Below are 24,997 nucleotides of genomic sequence, written 5' to 3' on the forward strand. Positions count from 1 at the left end.
TGGGACATGAACAATGGCCTCCCCGTTCAGGGGTAGGGACATTATCACGGTGGTACTAGAGGGCCCTTTACTGCCCCTTTAACAGAGCAGGGACATTCTCCCTTTACCAGTGCAGGGACTCTGCCCCTTTGACAAAGCAGGGATACTGCCCCTTTAAGAGAGCAGAGACTTTGCCCCTTTAACAGAGTAGGGGCACTGCCACTTTAAGAGAGCAGGGACACTGCCCCTATAAGAGAGCAAGGGCTCTACCACTTTAAGAGAACAGGGACACTGCCCCTTTAAGAGAGCAAGGACACTGCCCCTGACAAGAGAGCAGGGGCTCTACTCCTTTAACATAACAGGGGCACTGCCCCTTTAAGACAGCAGGAGCACTGCCCCTTTAAGAGAGCATGGATGCTGACCCCTTAACAGAGCAGGAGCACTGCCCCTTTAAGAGAGCAGGAGCACTGCCCCTTTAACAGCAGAGGGACACTGCCCCTTTAAGATGATGTTGATGTGGGCTGAGTGCGCCCTCTGCTGTCGAGTTGCCGCCAGTGCCGCTCGTGGCGAATCTGCGGCTGCGCGGGATTTACCTGGCGCTGGGTCACCATGGCGGCGGGGAGCGGCCTGAAGAAGGAGGAGAAATATGACCGACAGCTGCGGTAACGGGGGGGGGGGGGAGAGGGGCCGCAGGTGGGCGCGTCGGAGCGGCTCCTCCACCCACTGGGTTTCCCTCTCACTGTGACCTGCGGATCACCCCCCCCCCCCGGGATCCCCCCCACCCCCATTGGATCTCCCTGGCCACTCCACCCCACCCCACATTGCTGCCCAGTGGGTCCCCCTCCCCCTTTACTGGATCCCCTCCCCATTCCCTCTTGGCTGATGGTCCACCAGCATGGCACCCCCCCCCCCACCCTCACCCTCACCCTCACCCCCCACCCCTCCCCCTCACCCTCACCCCTCACCCTCACCCTCACCCCCCCCCCTCCCCCTCACCCTCACCCCTCACCCTCACCCCTCCCCCTCCCCCTCACCCTCCCCCTCACCCCTACCCCTCACCCCACCCCCTCACCCCCCACCCCCCACCCCCCCACCCCCCTCACCCCCCCCACCCCTCACCCCCCCCCCCTCACCCCCCACCCCTCACCCCCCACCCCTCACCCTCACCCCTCACCCCTCCCCCTCACCCTCACCCCTCCCCCTCACCCCTCACCCCTCCCCCTCACCCTCACCCCCCCACCCTCACCCCCCACCCCTCACCCCTCACCCCTCACCCCTCACCCCCCACCCCTCACCCCCCACCCCTCACCCCCCCACCCCTCACCCCCCACCCCTCACCCCCCACCCCTCACCCCCCACCCCTCACCCCCCCACCCCTCACCCCCCCACCCCTCACCCCCCACCCCCCACCCCCCCCACCCCCACCCCCCCACCCCTCACCCCCCCACCCCTCACCCCCCACCCCTCACCCCCCCACCCCTCACCCCCCCACCCCTCACCCCCCACCCCTCACCCCCCACCCCTCACCCCCCACCCCTCACCCCCCACCCCTCACCCCCCACCCCTCACCCCTCACCCCTCACCCCCCACCCCTCACCCCCCACCCCTCACCCCTCACCCCTCACCCCACACCCCTCACCCCCCACCCCTCACCCCCCACCCCTCACCCCCCACCCCCTCACCCCCCACCCCCTCACCCCCCACCCCCTCACCCCCACCCCGATGTGTCTATGCCAGGTACTGCGGGGTGGGGGTTGGGGAGGGACAGTGCAGCCTCTGCATCCTGACTGTTGGCTCATCGCTCTGTCACGTTGAGCTAATGTCTGCAGGAGGCTGTTGCACCATCAGGTTCTAGGTTAGAGTGGTCTCTCCACCCTGCAGGCACTCTGCCTCTAGTCCTGCTGAGGGGCTTTTGTCTGAAACATCGACTCTCCTGCTCCTCGGATGCTGCCTGACCTGCTGTGCTTTTCCAGCACCACTCTACTCCAGAATCTGGTTTCCAGCATCTGCAGCCCTTGTGTTTTTACCCTGTTGGACCATCAGAAATGTTGTAGCCAAACATAAACCCCGTTCTACCCTAATCTGATGGCCAGGCGTGGTTGCTCTCCAACGGTTTGTAGGAAGCCGATGAGAATCGGGAACTCTGGTTTTTCGTTTTTGTTTCTCTGGTCGTCCAGGGAATTCAACACAGGTGACAGCATCTCCACCTCTACCGAAACCCTCAGCACAAACAGCAGTCTCTGAGTACTGGTCCCATATCACACATTATGCCAAGTTCTCTTCATTGATGACTGAACTACATTGACACCTGCTTGTGAAAATGCTCCTTCTTTTGAAATCCTCCATTGTGACGTCTCTTCTGTATCTCTGAAATCATTCCCAGACCCACAACCCTGAAGCGAAATCTGTTTTCTGATTATCTGACATCTTGTGGATGCCTGACTGTAATTGGCGCTGTACCTTCTGTTGATTGGTCCCATGTTCTGGCGTACCCTCCCTCCCTTTGCCTGTCTGCCTCATGTCTTCCTTTAAAACACTTTAAAAGTCTACCACTTTTGGTTACCTTTCTCTCTTTATCGCACAGCATCACATTTCATTGAATTGTGCATCTTTATCTTGGAGTGGTTCACTGTGGGGAAAAAATTAGTTCAGTAGTTGTTGTAAACAAGAGCAACTTCCTACCTCCAGCAGCACTCCAGTGCCTCATGTGAGATCATGGAAGTCTGAGAGTCATAAAGATGTACAGCACAGAAACAGACCCTTTGGTCCAACTCAACCATGACTTGGCAGGAGATTGTGGGGTGTGCCTTCATGAACATTTGTGCAGTTTAATTTTACTTGGCATGTTTGTTTGTATCGAGTGGAGGGGAAATAGGGGCAGCCATAGAGTCATGGAGATGTACAGCATGGAAACAGACCCTTCAGTCCAACCTGTCCATGTCATCCAGATATCCCTAATCTAGTCCCTCTTGCCAGTATCTGGCCCATATCCCTCCAAACTTTCCTATTCATGTACCCAACAAGATGCCTCTTAAATGTTGCAATTGTACCAGCCTCCACCACTTTTTCTGGCAGCTCATTCCATACACGTACCACCCTCTGTGTGAAAAAGTTACCCCTTAGGTCCCTTTTATATCTTTCCCCTCTCACCCTAAACCTATGCCCTCTAGTTCTGGACTCCCCCACCCCAGGGGAAAGACTTTGTCTATTTATCCTATCCATGCCCCTCATAATTTAGTAAACCTCTATAAGGTCACCCCTCAGCCTCCGACGCTCCAGGGAAAACAACCCCAGCCTGCTCTGCCTCTCCCTATAGCTCAAATCCTCCAACCCTGGCAACATCCTTGTAAATCTTTCCTGAACCCTTTCAAGTTTCACAACATCTTTCCGATAGGAAGACCAGAATTGCATGCAATATTTTAACAGTGGCCTAACCAATGTCCTGTATAGCCGCAACATGGCCTCCCAACTCTTGTACTCGATACTCTGACCAATAAAAGAAAGCATACCAAACGCCGCCTTCACTATCCTATCTACCCGTGACTCTACTCTCAAGGAGCTATGAGCCTGCACTCCAAGGTCTCTTTGTTCAGCAACACTCCCTGGGACCTTACCATTAAGTGTATAAGTCCTGCTAAGATTTGCTTTCCCAAAATGCAGCACCTCGCATTTATCTGAATTAAACTCCATCTGCCACTCCTGAGCCTATCAGTTCGTCTGGTCAAGATCCTGTTGTAATCTGAGGTAACCTTCTTCGCTCTCCACTACACCTCCAATTTTGTTGTCATCAGCCAACTTACTAATGATACCTCTTATGTACACACCCAAATCATTTATATAAATGATGAAAAGTAGTGCACCCAGCACCGATCTTTGTGGCACATCACTGGTCACAAGCCTCCAGTCTGAAAAGCAACCCTCCACCATCACCCTCTGTATTCTACCTTTTGAGCCAGTTCTGTATCCAAATGGCTAGTTCTCCCTGTGTTCCATGAGAGCCCACCTTGCTAACCGATCTCCCATGGGAATGCCTTACTGAAGTCCATATAGATCACGTCTAATGCTCTGCCCTCATCAATCCTCTTTGTTACTTCAAAAAACTCAAATCAAGTTCATGAGACATGATTTTCCACACATAAAGCCATGCAGACTATTCCTAATCAGTCCTTGCCTTTCCAAGTGCATGTACATCCTGCCCTTCAGGATTCCCTCCAACAACTTGCACACCACTGACGTCAAGCTCACTAGTCTATAATTCCCTGGCTTGTCCCAAAGCATTTTATTATATAAGAAGCAAGCAGGTAACTGGAGAAAGGATTGGGCCACTAAAGAATAATGAAGGAAGGCTGTGTGTCGAACAGCCTTCAGAATGGGTGAGATTCTGAATGATTACTTTGCATCAGCTTTCACTGAGGAGAGGAACATGATGAATGTTGAGATTAGAGATAGAAGTTTGATTAGTCAGGATCATGTTGACATAAGTAGGGAAGATGCGTTGGGTAGGCTAGAAGTTATTAAGGTGGACAAATCCCCAGGACTGGATGGGATCTATCCCAGGTTGCTGAGGGAGGCGAGAGAGGAAATAGCTGGGGCCCTGACAGATATCTTTGTGGCATCCTTAAATACAGGTGAGGTGCCAGAGGACTGGAGGGTTGCTCATGTTGTACAAGAAGGGTAGTAGGGATATTCCGGGTAACTACAGATCAATGAGCCTGACGTCACTGGTGGGGATGTTGCTGGAGAAGTTACTGAGGGATAAGATATATTTATATTTAGTAAAGAATGGGCTTATCAGTGATAGGCAACATGGTTTTGCATGGGGGAGATTGTGCCTTACCAACTTAAGTTCTTCGAGGAAGTGACCAAGTTGATAGATGAAGGAAGGGCTGTTGATGTCATATACATGGACTTTAGTAAGGTGTTTGATAAGGTTCCTCACAGTAAACTAATGGAGAAAGTGAAGTCACATGGTGTGCAGGGTGTTCTAGCTCGGTGGATAAAGAACTGGTTGAGCAACAGGAGACAGAGAGTAGTAGTTCTCGAAATGGAGAAAGGTGACCAGTGGTGTTCCACAGGGGCCAGTGTTGGGGCCACTGTTGTTTGTGATTAGATTAGATTACTTACAGTGTGGAAACAGGCCCTTCGGCCCCACAAGTCCACACTGACCCGCCGAAGCGCAACCCACCCAGACCCGTTCCCCTACGTTTACCCCTTCACCTAACACTATGGGCAATTTAGTATGGCCAATTCACCTAACCTGATATACATAAATGATCTGGGAGAGGGCACTGTTGGTATGATCAGCAAGTTTGAAGATTGGTGGAGTAGCAGAAAGCATAAAGGACTGTCAGAGAATACAGGAGGATATGGATAGACTGGAGAGTTGGGCAGAAAAGTGGCAGATGGATTTCAATCCAGACAAATGTGAGGTGATGCATTTAGGCAAGACTAATTCTAGGGTGAATTGTACAATGAATGGAAGAGCCTTGGGAAAAGTTGATGGGCAGAGAGATCTGGGAGTGCAGGTCCATTGTACCCTGAAGGTTGCTGCACAGGTCGATAGAGTGGTCAAGAAGGCATATAGTATGCTTGCCTTCATTGGACGGGTATTGAGTATAAGAGCTGGCAAGTCTTGTACAACGTTGTACAAGACATTAGTTTGACTGCATCTAGAATACTCTGTACAGTTCTAGTTACCACATTACCAAAAGGATGTGGACACTTTGGAGAGGGTGCAGAGGAAGTTTACGAGGATGTTGCCTGGTATGGAAGGTGCTCGCTATGAAGAGAGGTTGAGTAGGTTAGGTTTATTTTCATTAGAAAAAAGGAGATGGAGGGGGGACCTGACTGAGGTTTATAAAATCATGAAGGGTATAGACAGGGTGGATAGAGACAAGCTTTTTCCCAGGGTGAAGGATTCAATAACGAGAGGTCACGTGAGATGTGGAAAGTTTAAGGGGGATACACGCGGCAAGTCCTTCACACACAGAGGGTGGTGGGCATTTGGAACGCGTTGCCAGCAGAGATGGTAGAGGCAGGCACGGTAGATTGATTTAAGATGCGTCTGGACAGATGCATGAGTAGGTGGGGAGCAGAGGGATACAGATGCTTAGGAATTGGGCGACAGATTTAGACAGTGGATTTGGATCGGCTCAGGCTTAGAGGGCAACCAACCTTGAGTTGACTCAAGATCTCTGTGCTTTAGAGTTAAAAGTTTAATAGCTCTCCCTGTATTCCCTCTGTTAGGCTGTGGGGAGACCATGGTCAGGAAGCACTGGAGGCTGCTCATGTCTGTCTGATTAACGCTAGCGCCACTGGAACTGAAATCCTGAAGAACCTGGTGCTTCCTGGTAAGATTGGAGCATTTATCATCCCATTAAAATGCAAAATATGATAATGACAGCCAATCCATCTGTAATCTTTATTTCCACAATTCTCATTCCTTAGGAATTGGATCTTTTACCATTGTAGATGGCAGCACCGTCGCTGGGGAGGATGTTGGCAATAAGTGAGTTTTTTTTTTAACAGCCTAACATTTTATTTTGTCCATGTGCGGTTTAACATTGACAATGTCATTTTTTGAATTGGTGGAGGCCAGGCTCCTCCTCATCTGGACCTCCAGAACTCCCTCCCTCATTATTGAATCTACTCCTCTTATTTCGACATTTTAATCTATGGTTTCTTTGCTTCTCTTCCATTCCTTCTCAAGCCCAGTGACTGATGTTTGAACTCATTGGCCTGAAGTATGTTGTACATTGAACTCTGTAAAATGTGATATTGTTCACCTTTCTTTGGTGGGAGTTATTGCTGTTGGAGCTGTGCTTGCTGATTCTTGTGTACAGTGTGATGTGATTCCAGAATGGTTTCTGAAATAATCAGTGTTTTCTTTCACTCTGAATGGGGCACAAAGGTAAGGAGCACACTGTGAGAATGGAGAAACAAAACTGTACGTTTTGGACATCCCTTATCACAGCATGTGATGTGAGTCTATAAGGTTAAGCAAGCATTATCAATCTCAAGTTGTCTAGAGCGCAGTTAGAATCAACCTCGTTGCTGTGAACCTGAGGTCACCTGTAGGCCAGATAGGGAACAGTTGGCAGGTTTCCTTCCTTCAGGGATATTAGTGAACCAGATGGGTTTTTACAACAGTTAACATTAGGCTGAAACAAACACCGAGAATGATGGAGAAACTGAGCAGGTCTGGCAGCATCTCTGAAGAGGGAAAGCAAAGTTAATCTTTCAATTGGATGATCTTCCAGTAGACCTGGAAAACTTTAGAGGCAACTGGTTTTAGCCAAGTACAGAGGAAAGGGAACCCTGGCAGGAAAGGAAAGAACACAACGGAAAGGCTGTGATGGGGTGGAAAGCAAGAGAGCTTAAGTGAAAAAGGTGTTGATGGGGCAAGATGGAAGGGAATGACGGTGGAACGCAGAGAACCAAACATGGGGCTAAATGAACTGCAGTTGATTCAGAGTTTCTCTGTTCCATTTAGTTTATGGTCAGTGGTAATGCTAATACCTTGGGAGATTCAGCGTGGGCAATATTATTTAATATCCAAGAGCAATGGTTAGATTCTGGTTTGTTGCAGGTTACCATTACCTGACAGTTACATAATGCAAATGGTCCTTGCCCTCTTAACCCAAATGTAGTGTAGTGACTGTATCAATACCTGAAACATTGCAAATAGTGTCAAACATTGCAACATCTCCACATCTGATCACTACGGAGGGTAGGTCATTGATGAAGCAGCTGAAGATGGTTGGGTTTACAATCTCTCCTTGGAGAGTTCCTGCAGAAATATCCTAGGGCTGAGATGACTGACCTCCAACAACCACACCATCATCTTATGTGTCACATATGACTCCCAACCAGTGGAGAGTTTACCCCAATACCCATTGATTCGAGATTTGCTAGAGTTCTTGGCTCCACAGCTTTTCACTGACTGAATTATATTCTCTTGCAGCTTCTTCCTAACCAAAAACAGTATTGGACTGGTGAGTGCTTTGGATTTTGTTTTTACATTTTTGTAGCTATGATCTGAAATGATCCTTCTGTGCACTGTTGCTCAGTGAAGAGGGCCTGGGTGCCACTTGATGGTGTGGCCATGCTTTCAAATGTCAGCTGCAGCTGAGTGCTCTCTGAGTACTGACACAGCAAGGCCAAACCTGCTGGAACTGTATAACAAGTGGATTCGGAGCCTTCCAAAGAGGGAGAATGAGAGTCTAACATGATATTAAAAAGGCAGATCAAACACTGGGATTCATTTCTGGTGAAATCGAATTGAAAAGCAGAGAAGTTACATTACACTTTTTTGTTTGTATAACTGTAGAATGCTTTGCATAGTACTAGTCAACAAATTGGAGGCACTGGACAAGGTGCAATAAAAAGATTTCTGGGATAATATTCTAACCGAGTGGTTATATCTGTCTGGCATCCTCTGTTTGGCATCGTCTCCATGCTCCTGACCTTGGCCTTCCCTGCAGGGATGTAAGGAGTTTACGAGCATCCTGGGTCAGACGACGTGTTTTATATACCTTGGGCACGCAGTGACAGACCATCTGGCGTTGCACATTCTCCCTGTGTCTGCGTGGGTTTCCTCTGGGTGCTCCAGTTTCCTCCCACAATCCAAAGATGTGCAGGTCAGGTGAATTGGCCATGCTAAATTGCCCATTGTGTGAGGTGCATCAGTCAGGGTTAAAAATAGGGTAGGGGAATGTGTCTGGGTGTGTTACTCTTCAGAGGGTTGGTGTGGACCTGTTGGGCTGAAGGGCCTGTTTCCATACTGTAGGGAATCTAATCTAATCTAATCTGTTCCTTGATGAAGAGCTTAATGCACACATTAGGGAAGCAGCTACCACCTTTAGCTGGTCTGCGGATGGAATAACATGAAGTTGGCCCCAGGACCTGACTGTTTCCATTCCAAGGTGTTAGTGGAAGTAGGAGAGCACAATGTAGATGTTGTAACTATAATCTTTCAGAGTTCCCTAGACACAGGGGCTGTCACTCTGTATTAGAAAATTACACCATCTCACTCCACTTTTTACAAAGGGCGAAAGAAGAAAACCAGGGAATTACAGACGAGTTAGCCTAACGGCTGTGGTGTGGAAATTGTTGGAGTCTGTCATCAAAGATGGGGTAAATAAATACCTTGAAAGTTTTCAGTTAATCAGGAAGAATTGACATGGATTCGTGACCGGTAGGTCATGCCTGAGAAACCTCATGGAAAACTTTGAAGACATGACTAAGGCAGTAGACAGAGGAATGTCTATGGATGTTGTTTATATGGACTTCCAGAAAGCATTTGAAATAAGTCCCACGTAAGAGACTGTTAATTATTTTAAAATCTATGGAATTGAGGGCAAACTACTGACATGGCTGGGAAATTGGTTGAGAGATGGACAACAGAAAGTAGGGATAATGGGTAGGTACTCAAATTGGCAGGATGTGACCATCCCACAAGGTGTCCATCAAGGATCTGTGTTAGAGTCCCTGTTATTTACATTCGTTATTAACAACTTGGATAATGGTCAGAAAGTCATGTTTCAAGTTAAGTTCATGTGGAGTGAAAGAAAATGGATGTCCAAAGAGACTTAGGGTTCATATGCATTTATCTTTAAAATGCCACAAATAGGTGCAAAAAATAGTAAAGAAAGCTAATAGAATGCTTTATATCTAGAAGATTGGAGGATAAGGATGCTGATGTTTTGCTGCAGTTATACAAAACCCTGGTTAGACCCCACTTGGAGCACTGTGAGCAGATCTGGGTCCCACATCTTAGGAAGGATCGATCGGCCTTGGTGGGGTGGGTGGGAGGGGTGGAGAGCGGGAGTACGACGTTAGATTTACAAGGACAACCTGAACTTTAGGGTTTATACAATTTAGGCCTGTTTCCTCTAGAATTAAGAGGGTTAAAGGGGTGATCTGAATGAAGTCTTCAAGATCTTAACAGGAAAGACAAGGTACATAACGGAAGTCTGTTTCCGATGGGGATTCTAAAAATAGATGGCCGAGTCTGTGAATTAAGACCAGACCTTTCAGGAGAGATGTTAGGAAGCTCTTCTAGACACACAGGGTGGGAGATGTTTGTAACGCTCTTCCACAAATGGCAGTGGATGCTGGACTATTTGTTAATTTTGAATCTAAGATTGATAATGTTTGTTCAGCAAAGGTATTCGGGGATATGGGACAAAGACAGGGTATATGGAGTTAGGCCATAGATCAGCCATGACCTCATTGAATGATGGAACAGGCTTAAGGGGCTGAATGGCCTACTCCTGTTTCTGTGATCCTGTATTTTCAGCCTTATGTTTGCAGTACTTCGCTGCGCCAAATGAATGAGATCTTGTTGTTGAAAAAAGAAGCACAGTATTTCCCAATTTCCCTGTCCACAGGGCATATCCTGGTAGGGCAAAATCACATGCAGCAGCCCCCTCAAAGGAAGAGCTCCTGCATTCGTCAGCAGGCAACTTCCCAAGGACCTTCTGTATGGTGAGAAATCCAAATCCAAAGCCAGAAGACCAGTAGGGTGCTTTGTGTTCTTTCTCAGCGAAGCTTGTGAAGTGAAGGCCGTAGTCATTGGATATCACAGCTGGCAGTTGCTAATCAACAACAGGGGGAAATAATGACCCCTCCTCGGGCTGGCATGAGGGAGCCACGGTGACTTGGCAAAGTGCAAACAGCAACACATAGTCACACTTGGCAGCTTCATGTGCAGCACTAACCTGCGTCTCAACTACTGATCTAGTCAGCTATCAGCAAACATGGATCACGTCCATCAGGAACAGACTGCTTACTGCACGGCCATTACCTTTCGTAGATGGACCAACCTGTACTTGTTTGGAAAATTTGAACAGGTTGGGTCTCTTTTTCTTTCTAGACTTGAGATTATAAAAGGAGTTTGAAAAGAAGGAACTGGCAAAGGTTTTTCCACTTCCAGAAGAGACCAGAATGAGGGGCAATGAACTGAAGCGAGTCACTGATAAAAACAGTGGAATTTTCCTATGAGCTGGTTAGGCCATTTGACCCTTTGAGACTAATACCCCATTCAATAAGATCTTTGATCTGGTTGTGGTCTTAGCTTCACTTTCCCGTCTGCTCCTCATAATCCTCAATTGTTTCATCTATCAAAAACCTATCGATCTCAGTGGTGGGCGGCACGGTGGCACAGTGGTTAGCACTGCTGCCTCACAGTGGCAGAGACCTGGGTTCAATTCCCACCTCGGGTGACTCTCTGTGTTGAGTTTGCACGTTCTCCCCGTGTCTGCGTGGGTTCCTTCCGGGTGCTCCGGTTTCCTCCCACAGACCAAAAATGTGCAGGTTAGGTGAATTGGCCATGCTAAACTGCCTGTAGTGTTAGGGGCAGGGGTAAATGTAGGGGAATGGGTCTGGGTGGGTTGCGCTTCGGCGGGTCGGTGTGGACTTGTTGGGCCGAAGGGCCTATTTCCACACTATAAGTAATCTAGTCTCAGTCTTGAATATATTTAAGGACAGCCCACTACCTACTTGGGAAGAAACCTCCGCGCACTCAACATCAGAGAAAAGAAATCTCTCCTCACTTCAAACTTGGAAAAACCATTTATTCTTAACTACATCCCTTACATTTAGTCTCCTTAACAAGAGAAAACATCTCTGTGTGGTATCCACCCTATCCAGACTCCTCAGAATCTTTCATATTTCACTAGGATTGCCTCTTGTTCTCCAAAACTCAAATGGACATACGCCAAACCTGTTCAGTCTTCCTGAGATAAGCCATTCATCCTAGGAATGAGTCAAGTGAACCTTCTCTGAACTGCTAATGAACTTATTTGTTTTCAAATAAGGAGTATTGTGTACAGTTTTGATCTCCAGATGTGGTTTTACCAAGGTTCAGTACAGCTACTGTACAACTTCACTACTGTTATATTCCATTCATGAGAAATGTCTTTTAGAAAGACAGAAATGCAGAATTCTCAAAGAAGGGTGGAGGTGAATACTAAAGATTCATTTAAGAGTCTGGTGATGGGAGATGAAATAGGGCTGGAACAGGATAGTGTGGAGCTTAAACACTGGGGTTGAGTTGAAGGGTCTGCTTCTGTGCTGTAACTGTTTAGTCAGGGGAGGGTATTCGTTTTGAAGTTCATGACTAGAGTGAAGGTTTAGTATTTCTGTTTCTTTTTCCATTCAGAACCGAGCCCAGGCAGCCATGGAGCTCCTTCGGGAGCTGAATAGCGATGTCAGTGGAAACTTCATGGAGGAGGTAAGGAAGTTTTTAATTTCACAACAAGCGATGTATCCTGTCCTGTTTGGCAGGAGCAGTGTCCTATGTTGTGTTGTAAAAAGGGTGGTGGAAGCAGATTTTATGGCAGATTTTGAAATTGGTTTGATAAATATTTTGAAAAGGAAAGAAGATTGGGGTTATGAGAGAAATACCGTGTGGACTAACTGGCAGCTCGTTTGTAAATTACAGTATAGATATAACGGACTGAATGGCCATGGCAATGAGTTACTTTGAGTGCACAATGAGTCAGTCACTTGCCCACAACAATGTTTGAAAGGATTAATGTCTGCAGTGTTGTGTGTAATGCCTCCTACTGTGATGGGGAAGATTACATGAGAGAGGGATGCATCATGGCTTCAGCAGAGATAGTCATGCTACTGTGAAGCTGTATATCTTATTTTAAGATATAGAAAAACATTATTGTTTGAACTTATTGAAACCTCACTAATCTCCCAAGCTCGTTAATTGAACATACAGCACAACGCACAAAGAACGCTGCTGGATGACAGACTGGTTAGTCGGTGATGTGTGGAGCTGATGGGCTGGGCCAAGGATGGAGTCCTTTCTGCTTTCTTGGGAGTGCTCTCAAATCCAAATGGTTCCATTCCAGGGTCCTACGTCATCAACTTATGCCAACAGGACAGGGGAATAGCGTCTCAGTTTATCATTTTACCCTGTTTCCAGGCTGTGGATGACTTGGACTTTCCAGGCTTGGTCAACCTTGAGGAATGGGACTGGAGTCACACAGACAGCAGTGATTAAGGAAGGACATCAGTTATCCAGTTACATTGGTGTGAGCAGCCAGCAGCTTTTGTAAAGGAAAGATAATGGGAGGATATTTACATTTGAGGCTGAGATTTATGTGTATGACTGTTTTCTTTGGAATTGACTGAGTTATGAAATCTTGACACTTTTTCAGAGCCTTGAACAGCTGCTTGAAAATGACCCCACATTCTTCCTCCGATTCAATATAGTGATTGCTACTCAACTTTCAGAAAGGTAAGCAGCAGTTTTTTAAATAGTTGTTTGGTACATTTCTTCTCCATAAAAAGCCTGACATGTCAGGAATGCTGTCGTCAATAGAGTGATTGCAGTCAGCACAGAGGAAACGTGACATTATCTAGACAGACTACTGCATCCACCAGCTTCAGCATTCACTTCCTTCAATGACATACACAGAGGCACCAGGGTGTACCATCTACAAGATACCCTGCAGAAATTCACCAAAGCTCCTTCAACAGCATCTATCAAACCCACTGCCTCTACCATCTAGAGGAAAAAGTAATTTAGAGCTAAATTCTGCAATTTTGAGGTCTCATCACAGTTATACCTTAGAAAATGTGGCTACCAGTTTGGGCACAGCAACTCCCCACAACATCGATGTGTTAAATGACCGAACATCCATTTTTAGTGATTTTTGGTGAAAGGATAGTTGTTATTCCTGCAGGCTGTTCTCTGAAATACGAACATGGGACCATTACATCCACATGATGGACAATAGTTCCTCATTTTAAAGTCTGTTGAAAGAGAGCACCATACCCTGCAGTGCTGTACTGGAGCTGTCAGTCTTGGGCTATGTGCTGGTTATTAGTCATCTCGTTACTACTTGTCTATGTTTCATGGAGCATTTGGGTTATTACAACAGGTGATGGTTTCATGATCATCTAATCTGATGACAGGTCACAGACAGTCAAGAATATTGAATAAACATTGACAATTTATTGCAGTGGGATTGAATAATATCGCCATCACTGGATTACTTGGCCAGTCACCTGACCATTAGGCCTCAAGTTGTTTGGTTTTCTCTGCAAATCAGATATTTTAAAAGAGGAATAAATGAATGAATGTTTGTTCTTTCTCAGGCAGTTTATTGATATTGTCCATTATTTTCTGAGACACATGCTAACAAGCCAGAGGGTGGGGGTGGAGGGTTGGTTTTCAGACTGGAGGCCTGTGACCAGTGGTGTGCGACAAGGATTGGTGCTGGGTCCACTACTTTTCGTCACTTATATAAATGATTTGGATGTGAATGATGGAGGTATACTTAGTAAGTTTGCAAATGACGCCAAAATTGGAAGTGTAGTGGATATTGAAGAAGGTTACCTCAGAGTACACCAAGATCAGATGGGCCAATGGGTCAAGGAGTGGCAAATGGAGTTTAATTTAAATAAATGCGAGGTGCTGCATTTTGGGACAGCAAATCAGAGTGGGACTTATACGCTTCATGGTAAGTATGTAAGTTAGCTTGCTGAGCTGGAAGTTTGTTTTCAGATGTTTTGTCACCATACCGCAGAATTGGGCTGAGAGGTTGCAAATGGAATTCAATGCAGCTAAATGTGAGGTGATTCACTTTGGGAAGAATAACAGGAAGGTAGAATACTGGGTCAATGGAAAGATTCTTGGTAGCGTGGATGTGCAGAGGGATCTTGGAGTCCATGTCCATAGATCCCTGAAAGTTGCCACCCAGGTCGATAGTGCTGTTAAGAAGGCATGTGGTATGTTAAGTTTTTTTTTATTGGTAGAGGGAGTTCCGGAGTCGTTATGTCATTCTGCAACTATACAAAACGCTGGCGTGGCTGCACTTGGAATGTTGTGTACAGTTCTGGTTCCCCCATTACAGGGAGGATGTGGAAGCATTGGAAAAGGTGCAGAGATTTAGCTGGATGTTGCCTGGTCTGGAGGGAGGCTCTTAATTAGGAAAGGCTGAGAGACTGGGGCCTGTTCTTATTGGACAAAAGAAGGCTAAGAAAGGAATTTGATAGAGACATACAAGATGATCAGAGGATTAGATAGGGTAGACCATGAAAGTCTTTTTCCTAGGATGGTGATGTCAGCATGTACGAAGGGACATAATTACAAGTTGAAGCATGGTAGATTTAAGACAGATGTCAGAGGCAGGTTCTTTACTCAAAGTGGTAAGGGAGTGAATGCCCTGCTTGCCAAAGTAGTTAACTCAACCACGTTAGGGAGATTTAAACAATCCTTAGATAAGCACATGGATGATGATGATGATGATGATGGGATAGTGTCGGGTGATGAGCTTAGATTAGTTCACAAGTTGGCGCAACATCGAGGGCTGAGGGGCCTGTTCTGCGCTGTATTGTTCTATGTTCTGTACTAGGTAACATCATCAGTGAGATCTCTGGTGATGTGCTGGTTGTATGTCCTAACTTGCCACCAGGATACATGAACACCAACTAGCCACCAAAAGACACAGCCCACTATCACTAGTTTCCATATATACAGACGAAGAAGGATACCATTTTGACTGGGACAGCGCACACGTCCTAGGACAGATGAAACAAAGACTCTCACGAGAATTCCTAGGGGCATGGCATTCTAACTAGAACTCCCTCAATAAAAACATCGACTTAGATCCCATCTACCTTCACTTGGGTGAAAAAAAGAACCAGAAATGACATCACCCGCCTTAAGGAACCAGGACCATAAATAGAGAGACGGGACATAACACCAGCGCTTTACCGGAGACTCTCACTGATGTTACCTAGTATGGTGACAAAACCTCTGAAAACAAACCTTCCAGCTCACCAAGCTAACTTATAGACTTATCATCGACCTGAGCTTCAAATCTCAAAAATCGCTACCTTCATGGTAAGGTCTTGGGGAGAGTTGCTGAGCAAAAGAGACCTCTGTGTGCAGGTTCATAGTTCCTTGGAAGTGGTGCCGCAAAGAGATAGGATAGTGAAGAAAGCGATTGATATGTTTGCCATTATTGGTCAGTGCATTAAGTATAGGAGTTGGAAGTTCATGTTGTGGCTGTACAGGGCACAGGTTAGGCCACTATTGGAATACTGCATGTAATTCTGGTCTCCCAGCTATAGGAAGGATGTTATGAAACTTGAGAGGGTTCAGAAAAAATTTACAAGCACGTTACCAGGGTTGGAAGGTGTGAGCTGTAGAGAGAGGCTGAATAGGCTGGGCCTATTTTCTGTGGAGCGGCTGAGGGCTGACCTTTTACAGAGGTTTATTAAATCATGTGGGGCATGGATAGGGTAAATAGACAAGGTCATTTACCAGAGGTGGGGTAGTCCAAAACTAGAGGGTGTAGGTTTAAGGTCAGAGGGGAAAGATTTAAAAGGGATCTAGGTCACAACTTTTTCATGTAGAGGCTGGTGCATGTATGGAAAGAGCTGCCAGAAGAATTGGTGGAAACTGGTACAATTACAGCATTTAACAGGCATCTGGATGGATATATGAATAGGAAGGGTTTGGAGGGACATGGCCCAAGTGCTAATGGGATTGGGTTGGTTTAGGATATCTGTTCGGTGTGGACCGAAGGGTCTGTTTCTGTGCTGTACATCTGACTCCATAACTAGCAAAAATATTACTTTCTCTCCACTTTGAGTAGCAGAGAATAGATAACAGTCAATCTAAGGGATTGCTGTTTTAAATTATTTACACATGACCATCCACTTAACTATAAAATAAATGAGATGTATAAAAGCAAATATAGTGCATGCTGGACACCTGAAATTAAAAATAAACACATTGCTGGAGAAACTCAGTAAGCTCAGATAATTCTTTGAAGCAGAGTTACAAAGAAGTGTCCTTGGACTTATTGACAGATGCTGCCAGACTTGCTGAATTTCTCCAACAGTTTCTGTTTTCATGCATTTTATATAAACTGATCGACTTTTGTTTCCTATTGTCAGTACATTGTTACGTTTATCAGCCATCCTTTGGAAAGCTGATGTGCCACTGCTGGTGTGTCGGACGTATGGGCTGGTTGGCTACATGAGACTGGCTGTAAAGGAGCATCCAGGTAGATTTTCATATAATTCTACTTATCGAGCAGTAATGCTCATTCTGCTGTGCTGCTGCTTAAAGTGAATCAGATAATACCACAGGATCAGTGTGATGTTTTGTTAAATGGCATAACTGCTGTGTAGCGAGCAGAGAAAATTCAGGGAAGATTTAATAGATGTCAAAGTTATGCAAGGTGGGCTGGATGGGTTGCACCCTCAGGCATTAAAGGAAGTAGCTGAGAGATTTTGGATGCACTGGCAATAATCTTCCAAAAATCCTTAGATTGTGAAAAATTCTCAGAAGATTGGCAATTTTCAATGTAAATCCTTATTCAAAAAGTAAGGGAGACAAACAAACAGACATTTTTAGATTACTTAGTGTGGAAACAGGCCCTTGGGCCCAACAAGTCCACACCGACCCGCGGAAGCACAACCCACCCAGACCCATTCCCCTACATTTACCCCTGCCCCTAACACTACGGGCAGTTTAGCATGGCCAATTCACCTAACCTGCACATTTTTGGACTGTGGGAGGAAACCGGAGCACCCGGAGGAAACCCACGCAGACACGGGGAGAATGTGCAAACTCCACAGTCAGTTGCCTGAGGCAGGAATTTAAACCAGGGTCATTGGCGCTATGAGGCAGCAGTGCTAACCACTATGCCACCGTGCTGCCCAAACAGGATAGGGAGATAGCTTAATATGTCATTTGCTAAAATGTTAGAATCATTTACAAAGGATATAAGAGTGCATTTAGGAATATGATCGAGCAGAGTCAGTATGGCTTCATGAAGAGGAAATCCTACTTTCCATATTTATTAATAACTAGAACCCCATGTTGAGTGGATAATTGGGGAGGCAACTGAACTGTTGACCTGTTATGGGAATGCAGTATAAAAATGGGAATCTTGCTGAAACAGGATGTAAGTTTGCTCACTGAGCTGGAACCTACTCAACACTTGCTGAAACTCTTCAGGCACTAGTCAGACCACAATTCGAATAAAACCTGGAAAGGTTGTTTCCCCTTGTGGCAGAGTTGGGCCAAAGGGCATAATTTCAGAGGAAGGGTTGCCCAGTTAAGACAGAGATGGGGAGCAATTTTATCTGAGGGTAGTGAACCTGTGGAATTCTTTATCACAAAGAGCTTTCAAGGCTGTGTCTTTTAGTATTTTTGAGGCTGAGACAGATGGATTTTTATCAGGAAGAGAATCTAGGGTAATGAAGAGAAGGCAGGAAAGTGGAGTTGAGGATTATTGGACCAGCAATGACCTCATTGAACTGCAGAACAGATTTGATGGATTTTCCCCTCTTATTTTGCAGTCTGGGTTATTGACAGAGTTATTAGGGAGAAACTGTTCCAACTGGCAGGAGCATTGATAGATAAATATCAGAAATTTAAGATGATTGGCAAAAGGACCAGAAGATGGATGAGAATTTGTGTCCTGGAGAAGTTTGTTGTGATCCAAAACCAGCAGCTTGAGGTTGGGTGGAAGCTGGTTCAAGAGTAACTTAAAATGGGGGAACGGACTGTAAGGTTAAAGGGGGGCGGAGTGCGATAAGTTTGATACCTCTTTCAAAGAGGGACAAATATATTTGCAAACGTACATAATTGTCCTCTGGAGTGTTAATATGACCTATAGCATTCAAAATCCTTAATTTGTGCCTTTTAAATTTTAAAAAAAGTTTCTTTTTCCCTTGTGAGCCATGGATTATGATCAAACTTTGATTGTTGAGACAATTGGGATGCAGCAAACTTTAGCAACCAAATTGTGATGTGAATGCCAGACCTCAAGGTACTTGATGCATGTGTTTTCTTTTCAGTTGTGGAATCGCACCCAGATAATGCGCTGGAAGATCTGAGACTTGACTCACCTTTCCCACATCTGAAGGATCACATTCAGGCCTACGACATGGATAAAATGGACAAAAAGGTTAGCAGCAAATACAGGGAAGGTCCTTTTTTAATAAGAGCATCAATTTCCCAAGATTTGACGTGTACAGGACCAAAGGCTCCAAATCTCAGGTTGTGGATTTAGCCACTAAGAATTTCTTTTCTCATCTCAATCCTACCACTCAGAAGTTGTGAATGTTTCAAGTCCTCCATTCCAGAGAGTTGCAGATCCTGTCATTTTGTAAATTCAAGATTAAGATCAAGAGATTATCCAGTCATTACAGGAATCCAATAATATGCGGATCAAGGGGAGGGAAGTGGAGTGGAGATCAGTCATGATCTTAATGAACAGTAGAGCAGGTTCCAAGTGAACTATGACCAATCCTGCTCCTATTTTTCTGTCCTTAAGAAAATGACCAGTGCTATAAATGGTTTAGAGGGCTTAGAAACTGCTTCTGCAGTTTTGCGTTGAGAATGAAAATGTGCGGAGTAGGCTAGAGGAGTGATTGAAGGTGAGGAACTTGGTTTTTCAAGTTACTAAACTCCATGTTTCTCAGTCCTCACAGTTGTTATGAAGGCATAGAAGTATACTGTACCTTTAAGAAAGTTAAAAGCTAGCAGAACTACCTGACAGCACCAAGTGTTCTGAGCAAAATATAATGTAACCTTTTGATCCAGCAGCTAGGGTAGCTGGTTGTCTAGAGACAAAAGCAAATTTTAATTAGGCCAATCAGTTTAAATTATATCCCCCAAAAATACCAAACTCCAATCGAGTTTGAACTTTGTCAATAAACTATGTTAAAAACCAATGACCCAATCTGATGCTTTGGGGGTATAAGACCGTGGAAACGTGAACAACTGGGAGAGAACTGCCAAAAGACCAACAGATGTAGGCTGCTAGTCAGAACTCTGAGAGAGGCACCTGTCTAGAGAAGGAGTTAGCACAGAATAAAACATCAACACCAACCTGGAGAGCAAATCTACAGAGGAAGATACAAAGAGAAGATTTGACAGCTGGCTGGTTATGAAATTTTGAATTTTTTGACTAAATCTTACTCTGTTTTATTGGATGAGTATTATAGAAGGGAAAGTAAAAGATAGGTTAGAGGAAGAAATTGTAAATAGTTGTTAGTTAATTATTCTCTCTTATACTTTAAGAAATAAAGTTGTTACTATTTAAGTAGTTCTTGGCATCTCGAATTTTCACAGATTACTGCTAAGGCTGAATCTTTTCTGTGTTGCTGGTTTAAAATTAACATAAGGGGTTTACCCCATGTCATAACACAGTTTCAATTTATAGTTGCAGAAAATGGTGTTATTTTACAGTAGTACCAGGTACCTAAAGCAGGAAAGTATTTCTGAGCACTAAAACTTACCTTTAAGTACTTAAAAACTCATGCACAAAAATAATGTTCCGTTTGATATTGTAATGGATACTTGTGCAGTTGTATTATGTGATAGTTTAGTAACAGTTTATTGCCATTAATATTGTAGGACCATAGTCACACTCCATGGATAATTGTGGTAGCCAAATACCTGGAAAAGTGGTGCAGTGAGGTAGGTTGTAGATTTTTTTGTTGATATTACTTTGATAAGTAATCCTTATCCATCTGAGAAAATATACAACTGCAAAAATATACAACTGCAAATAGTTCTGCATATGTTACAGAGAATTACTTTTGATCTCCACGGGATTAGTTTCACTTTGCAGGTTTCAGATGCCATTATGAAATTGGGCCATTCGATGCAATAAAACATAGAAAAGTATAGCACAGAACAAGTCCTTTGGCCTACAATACTGTGCCGAGGATTAATCCTAAAGTAAAATAAAATAATCCGACCTACGCACTCCTCAATTCACTGCTGTCCGTGTGCATGTCGCTTAAATGGCCCTAATGACTCTGCTCCCACCACCACCCTGGCAATGCATTCCATGCATTCACAACTCTCTGCACAAAGAACCTATCTCTGACGTCTCCTCTATACCTTCCTCCTAATATCTTAAAACTATGATCCCTCGTCCCAGTCATTCCTGTCCTGGGGAAAAGTCTCTGGCTATTGACTCGCTCCATGCCCCTCATTATCTTGTACACCTCGATCAGGGCACCTTTTTTCCTCCTCCTCTCCAGAGAGAAAAGTCCAAGCTTAGTCAACCTTTCTTCATAAGGCAAGCCCTCCAGTCCAGGCAGCATCCTGGTAAACCTTATTTGCACCGTCTCCCAAGCCTCTGTATCTTTCCTATAGTAGGGCGACCAGAACTGGACACAATATTCCAAGTGTGGTCTCACCAGGCTCTTGTAGAGCTATAGCAAAACCTCGCAGCTCTTAAACTCAATTTCCCTGTTAATGAAAGCCAAAACACCATATGCTTTGTTAACAATCCTATCCACTAGGGTGGCAACTTTAAGGGATCTATGTACTTGCATACCCAGATCCCACTGCTCCTCCACACTGCCAAGAATCCTGTCTTTAATCCTATATTCAACATTCAAGTTCAACCTTCCAAAATGCATCACTTCGCATTTATCCAGGTTGAACTCCATCTGCCATTTCTCAGCCCAGCTCTGCATCCTGTCTATGTCACGCTGCAGCCTACAGTAGCCCTCAGTACTATCAGTGGCACCTCCAACCTTTTGTGTCATCTGCAAATTTACTAACCCACCCCTCAACCTCCTCATCCAAGTCACTTATAAAAACCACAAGGAGCAGAGGCCCAAGAACAGAGCCCTGCGGGACCCCACTCAACACTGACCTCCAGGCAGAATACTTTCCATCTACAACCACTCTCTGCTTTTTGTCAGCCAGCCAATTCTGAATCCAGACAGCCAAATCTCCCTGTATCCCATCCCTCCTGACTTTATGAATGAGCCTACCATGGGGAAATCTTCATGGACGTATGGACGTTTTGTGTTTGTGAAAAGCAGTGATTTTAACTTCTGCCTCCTGGTGATTTATGTAATTCCCCTTTTTTATTCACCCCCCCGCCCCGCCAAACTCCTTGCTGACCCAGTCTTCACTTATCCTATTTCAGGTTTTGCTGGGATGCTGTGCTGCTAATTAATTTGTTGTTATTCATATAGTCTGTCCTTGCATGAGCCATGAAAATGCAGACCCCACCCTGGTGTAGTAAGGTTCACCAGATCGCAGTCAGAAATGTTGATTTCCTGGCTGACATTTCCTTCCCTATTCCAGGAATGCTGATGCTAGTCTGAATGTCCATAATATCTACATCAAAGATCACTTGGATGAGTCTGCAGAGTGCTCTCTGTGACCATGGAACTGTATCTGCACAAATATTAATCACTTCAGACGAGGAGGAAGGGAAATACATTTGATGCAGTGTGCATTATAATATGTCTTTAGGTCCAACCAGTTACAGGCAGTCCCTGGGTAGGGAATGGGCTCCTTGTTTGAGTCTGTTTGCAAGTTGATTTCTACGCAAGTCAGAATGCAAAGCAGGACAATATAAGATCACAGTTCATAAGTACAGGAAATATTTGTACGTTGGATCTTTACATTTACACCCCTGTATGGGATGACCTTTGTATGTTTGAGGGCTTGAAAGTCAGACGTTATTATTACTTTTTGGAGTAACATTTCTCTCTGGCTCTCTCGCTCTTTCCCCAACCTTCCAACCATGACTGATATGTTTCTCAACTCCATTCTCCTGCCTTCTCCAATAACCCTTGCTCCCATTACCAATCGAGAACCTATCTATCTCTCTCTTAAGTACGTTGAATGACGTGGCCTCCAAGAATAACTGCTGACTAGCTAAAGAAATTCCTCCTCATTTCAGTCCTAAAGGGTTGTCCCTTCACTTTGAGGTTGTACCCTCTGGTTCATTTCTCTGACTAGTGAAAATATCTTCTCCATGTCCACGCCATCCAGGCCTCTTTGCATTCTGGAAGTTTCAAAGAGATCCAATTTAAACTACATTAATTACGAACCCAGAGTCCTCAACTGCTCCTCATGTGACAAGGCCTTCATCCTTGGGATCATTTTTTTAATCTTCCTCTGGACTGCCTCCAACGACAGCACATCTTTCCTTTGGTCTGGGGTCCAAAAGTACACACACTATTTTAAATGTGGTCTGACCAGAGCTCTACGTAGCATCAGCAGTATGCCTCTGTTCTTGTATTCTAACCCTCTTGAAATTAGTGCTAACATTGCATTGTCTTCCCAGCTGAACTTGCATGTTCACCTGAAGAGAATCCTGAACTAGGACTCCCAAATCCTTTTGTGCTTCGAATTTCTGAAGCCTTTCCACATTTTAGAAATGAGTCTGAGCTTTTATTGTTCCTACCAAGTGCATAGCCTCACAATTTCCCTCATTTGTGTTCCATCTGTCTCTTCTTTGTTCATTCTCCCAGCCTTGTCCAGCTCCTTCAGCAGCCTCCCCACTTCCTCAACATAGCCTGTCCCTCCAACCATCTTTGCATCATCTGTAGACTTAGCAACAATGCCCTCTGTTCCTTTATACTATTCACTAATGTGAATAGTTGTGGCCCCAACACTGACCCTTATGGAACTCCACTAGTCACGGAGTGCCATCCTGAAGAACACCCCTTTGTCCCTGTTCTCGTGTCTTCTGCTAGTCAGCCCATCCTCTATCCATGCCAGCACTTTGCCCCTAACACTTAAGAGCTCTTATTCAGCAGCCTCCTGTGCAATACTTTGTCAAAGGACGTCTGATAGACTGACTTCCTTGAGCCAGACTCGCTGCAGAGAATTTGAGTGACACTGCCAGTGATATTATGAAGATTGCCTTTTGATGAGACGTTAAACTGAAGTGCCTCGGGTGGCTGTAAAAGATCTGATGGCTACTATTTCAGGAATATTGCAAACAATACCCAGCACAAACAAAGATGGATGTGACGGTTGAGAGGCCAAATATTTCAGCCACAGGATTTCGCTTCAAATGTTCCTCAGGGAGGTTTCTTAGCTCATACCACCTTCAGTTGCTTCATCAATGACCTTACCTCCTCCATATGGTTGGAAGTGAGAATGTGTATTAAGCAGGGTACAGAGTAACAGACTCTGCAGCCTACACAGACTAGAAAACGGTCTGGGGTTGATAAATAGCAAGTGACCATTATTACCATACAAGTGCCAGGCAATGACCATCTCCAACAGGAGAGAATCTGCCCATCACCCCATGACGTTAAATGGCATTGTCATTGCTGATTCTTCTCCATCAACATCCTGGGGTCACTATAACCAGAAACTAAATTGGCTGCAAGACTGGGTCAAAGGCTGGGAATTCCAAGATGCGTAACTCACCTTCTGACTCACCAAAATCTATCCACCATCTGTGAGATACAAGTCAGGAGTGTTTTGGAATGGTCTCTACTTACATGGTTGGAGCTTCATTCCTCAACACTAAGACAAAGCAGCCTGCTGGATCAGCATCCCATCTTCCACCTTCAACATGAACCCCCATCACCACTGATGCACAGTGGTAGCAGTTAGTAACATCTAAATGGTACATTGCAGCAAATCACCAAGGCTCCTTTTGACAGCATCTTCCAAACTTGTAACTTTTGCTATCTAGAAGGACGAGGGGAGCAGGTACATAGGACCAGCACCCCTGCAATTCACTTTCAACCAGTCACCATCTTGCTTGGATCACAATCCTGGAATTCCCTCCGTAACAGCATTGTGGGTCTGCCTACACCTCACAGACCGCTGTAAGTCAAGAAGGCAGCTCAACGTCAACCACCTCCAGGGTAAACCGGGATGGGCAATAAATGTCGGCCTGGTCAATGGTGCCCATATCTCGTAAGTGAATAGATCAAATGCTTTGTAGAAAGTAGGTCCAAGGCTGCAAAGTGCCGTTGGTCTTTGATATTCTGACAGATCTACATAAGTTCATATTTTATTGTTGAGTAATCCCAACACAGTCCTGTGCTGACATCCCCCTTTAAAGCCATTGGTACTGTATTTTTGTAATCTGTGTGATTGGGATTGCCTATACGAACAGAAACTCATGTTTCCTTTTCTTTTAAACTATGCAGCACAGTAGTCAGTTACCAAAAACGTACAAAGAAAAGGAAGCATTTCGAGAGTTAATACGTCAAGGTATGAAATTGTAGTTTTGGTTTTCTG

General features: G+C 45.1%; 1 protein-coding gene across 1 annotated transcript in view; it reads left to right on the forward strand.

The window, feature by feature from the left end:
* The first annotated feature begins 545 nt into the window (after window positions 1–545).
* The window catches only part of nae1 (nedd8 activating enzyme E1 subunit 1), a 66,724-nt gene continuing 42,272 nt past the window's right edge, over window positions 546–24,997 (forward strand). The window contains exons 1-10 of the mRNA XM_060837567.1: window positions 546–641; window positions 6,226–6,329; window positions 6,427–6,487; window positions 7,943–7,973; window positions 12,143–12,214; window positions 13,155–13,234; window positions 16,909–17,018; window positions 18,823–18,932; window positions 20,387–20,449; window positions 24,907–24,970. Coding sequence (XP_060693550.1) covers window positions 589–641; window positions 6,226–6,329; window positions 6,427–6,487; window positions 7,943–7,973; window positions 12,143–12,214; window positions 13,155–13,234; window positions 16,909–17,018; window positions 18,823–18,932; window positions 20,387–20,449; window positions 24,907–24,970 — 748 coding nt within the window. The 5' untranslated portion in view covers window positions 546–588. The remainder of the gene's footprint in view (window positions 642–6,225; window positions 6,330–6,426; window positions 6,488–7,942; window positions 7,974–12,142; window positions 12,215–13,154; window positions 13,235–16,908; window positions 17,019–18,822; window positions 18,933–20,386; window positions 20,450–24,906; window positions 24,971–24,997) is intronic.

The sequence above is a fragment of the Hemiscyllium ocellatum genome, chromosome 17 (genome assembly GCF_020745735.1).
Source record: "Hemiscyllium ocellatum isolate sHemOce1 chromosome 17, sHemOce1.pat.X.cur, whole genome shotgun sequence".
Classification (NCBI taxonomy): Eukaryota; Metazoa; Chordata; class Chondrichthyes; order Orectolobiformes; family Hemiscylliidae; genus Hemiscyllium; species Hemiscyllium ocellatum.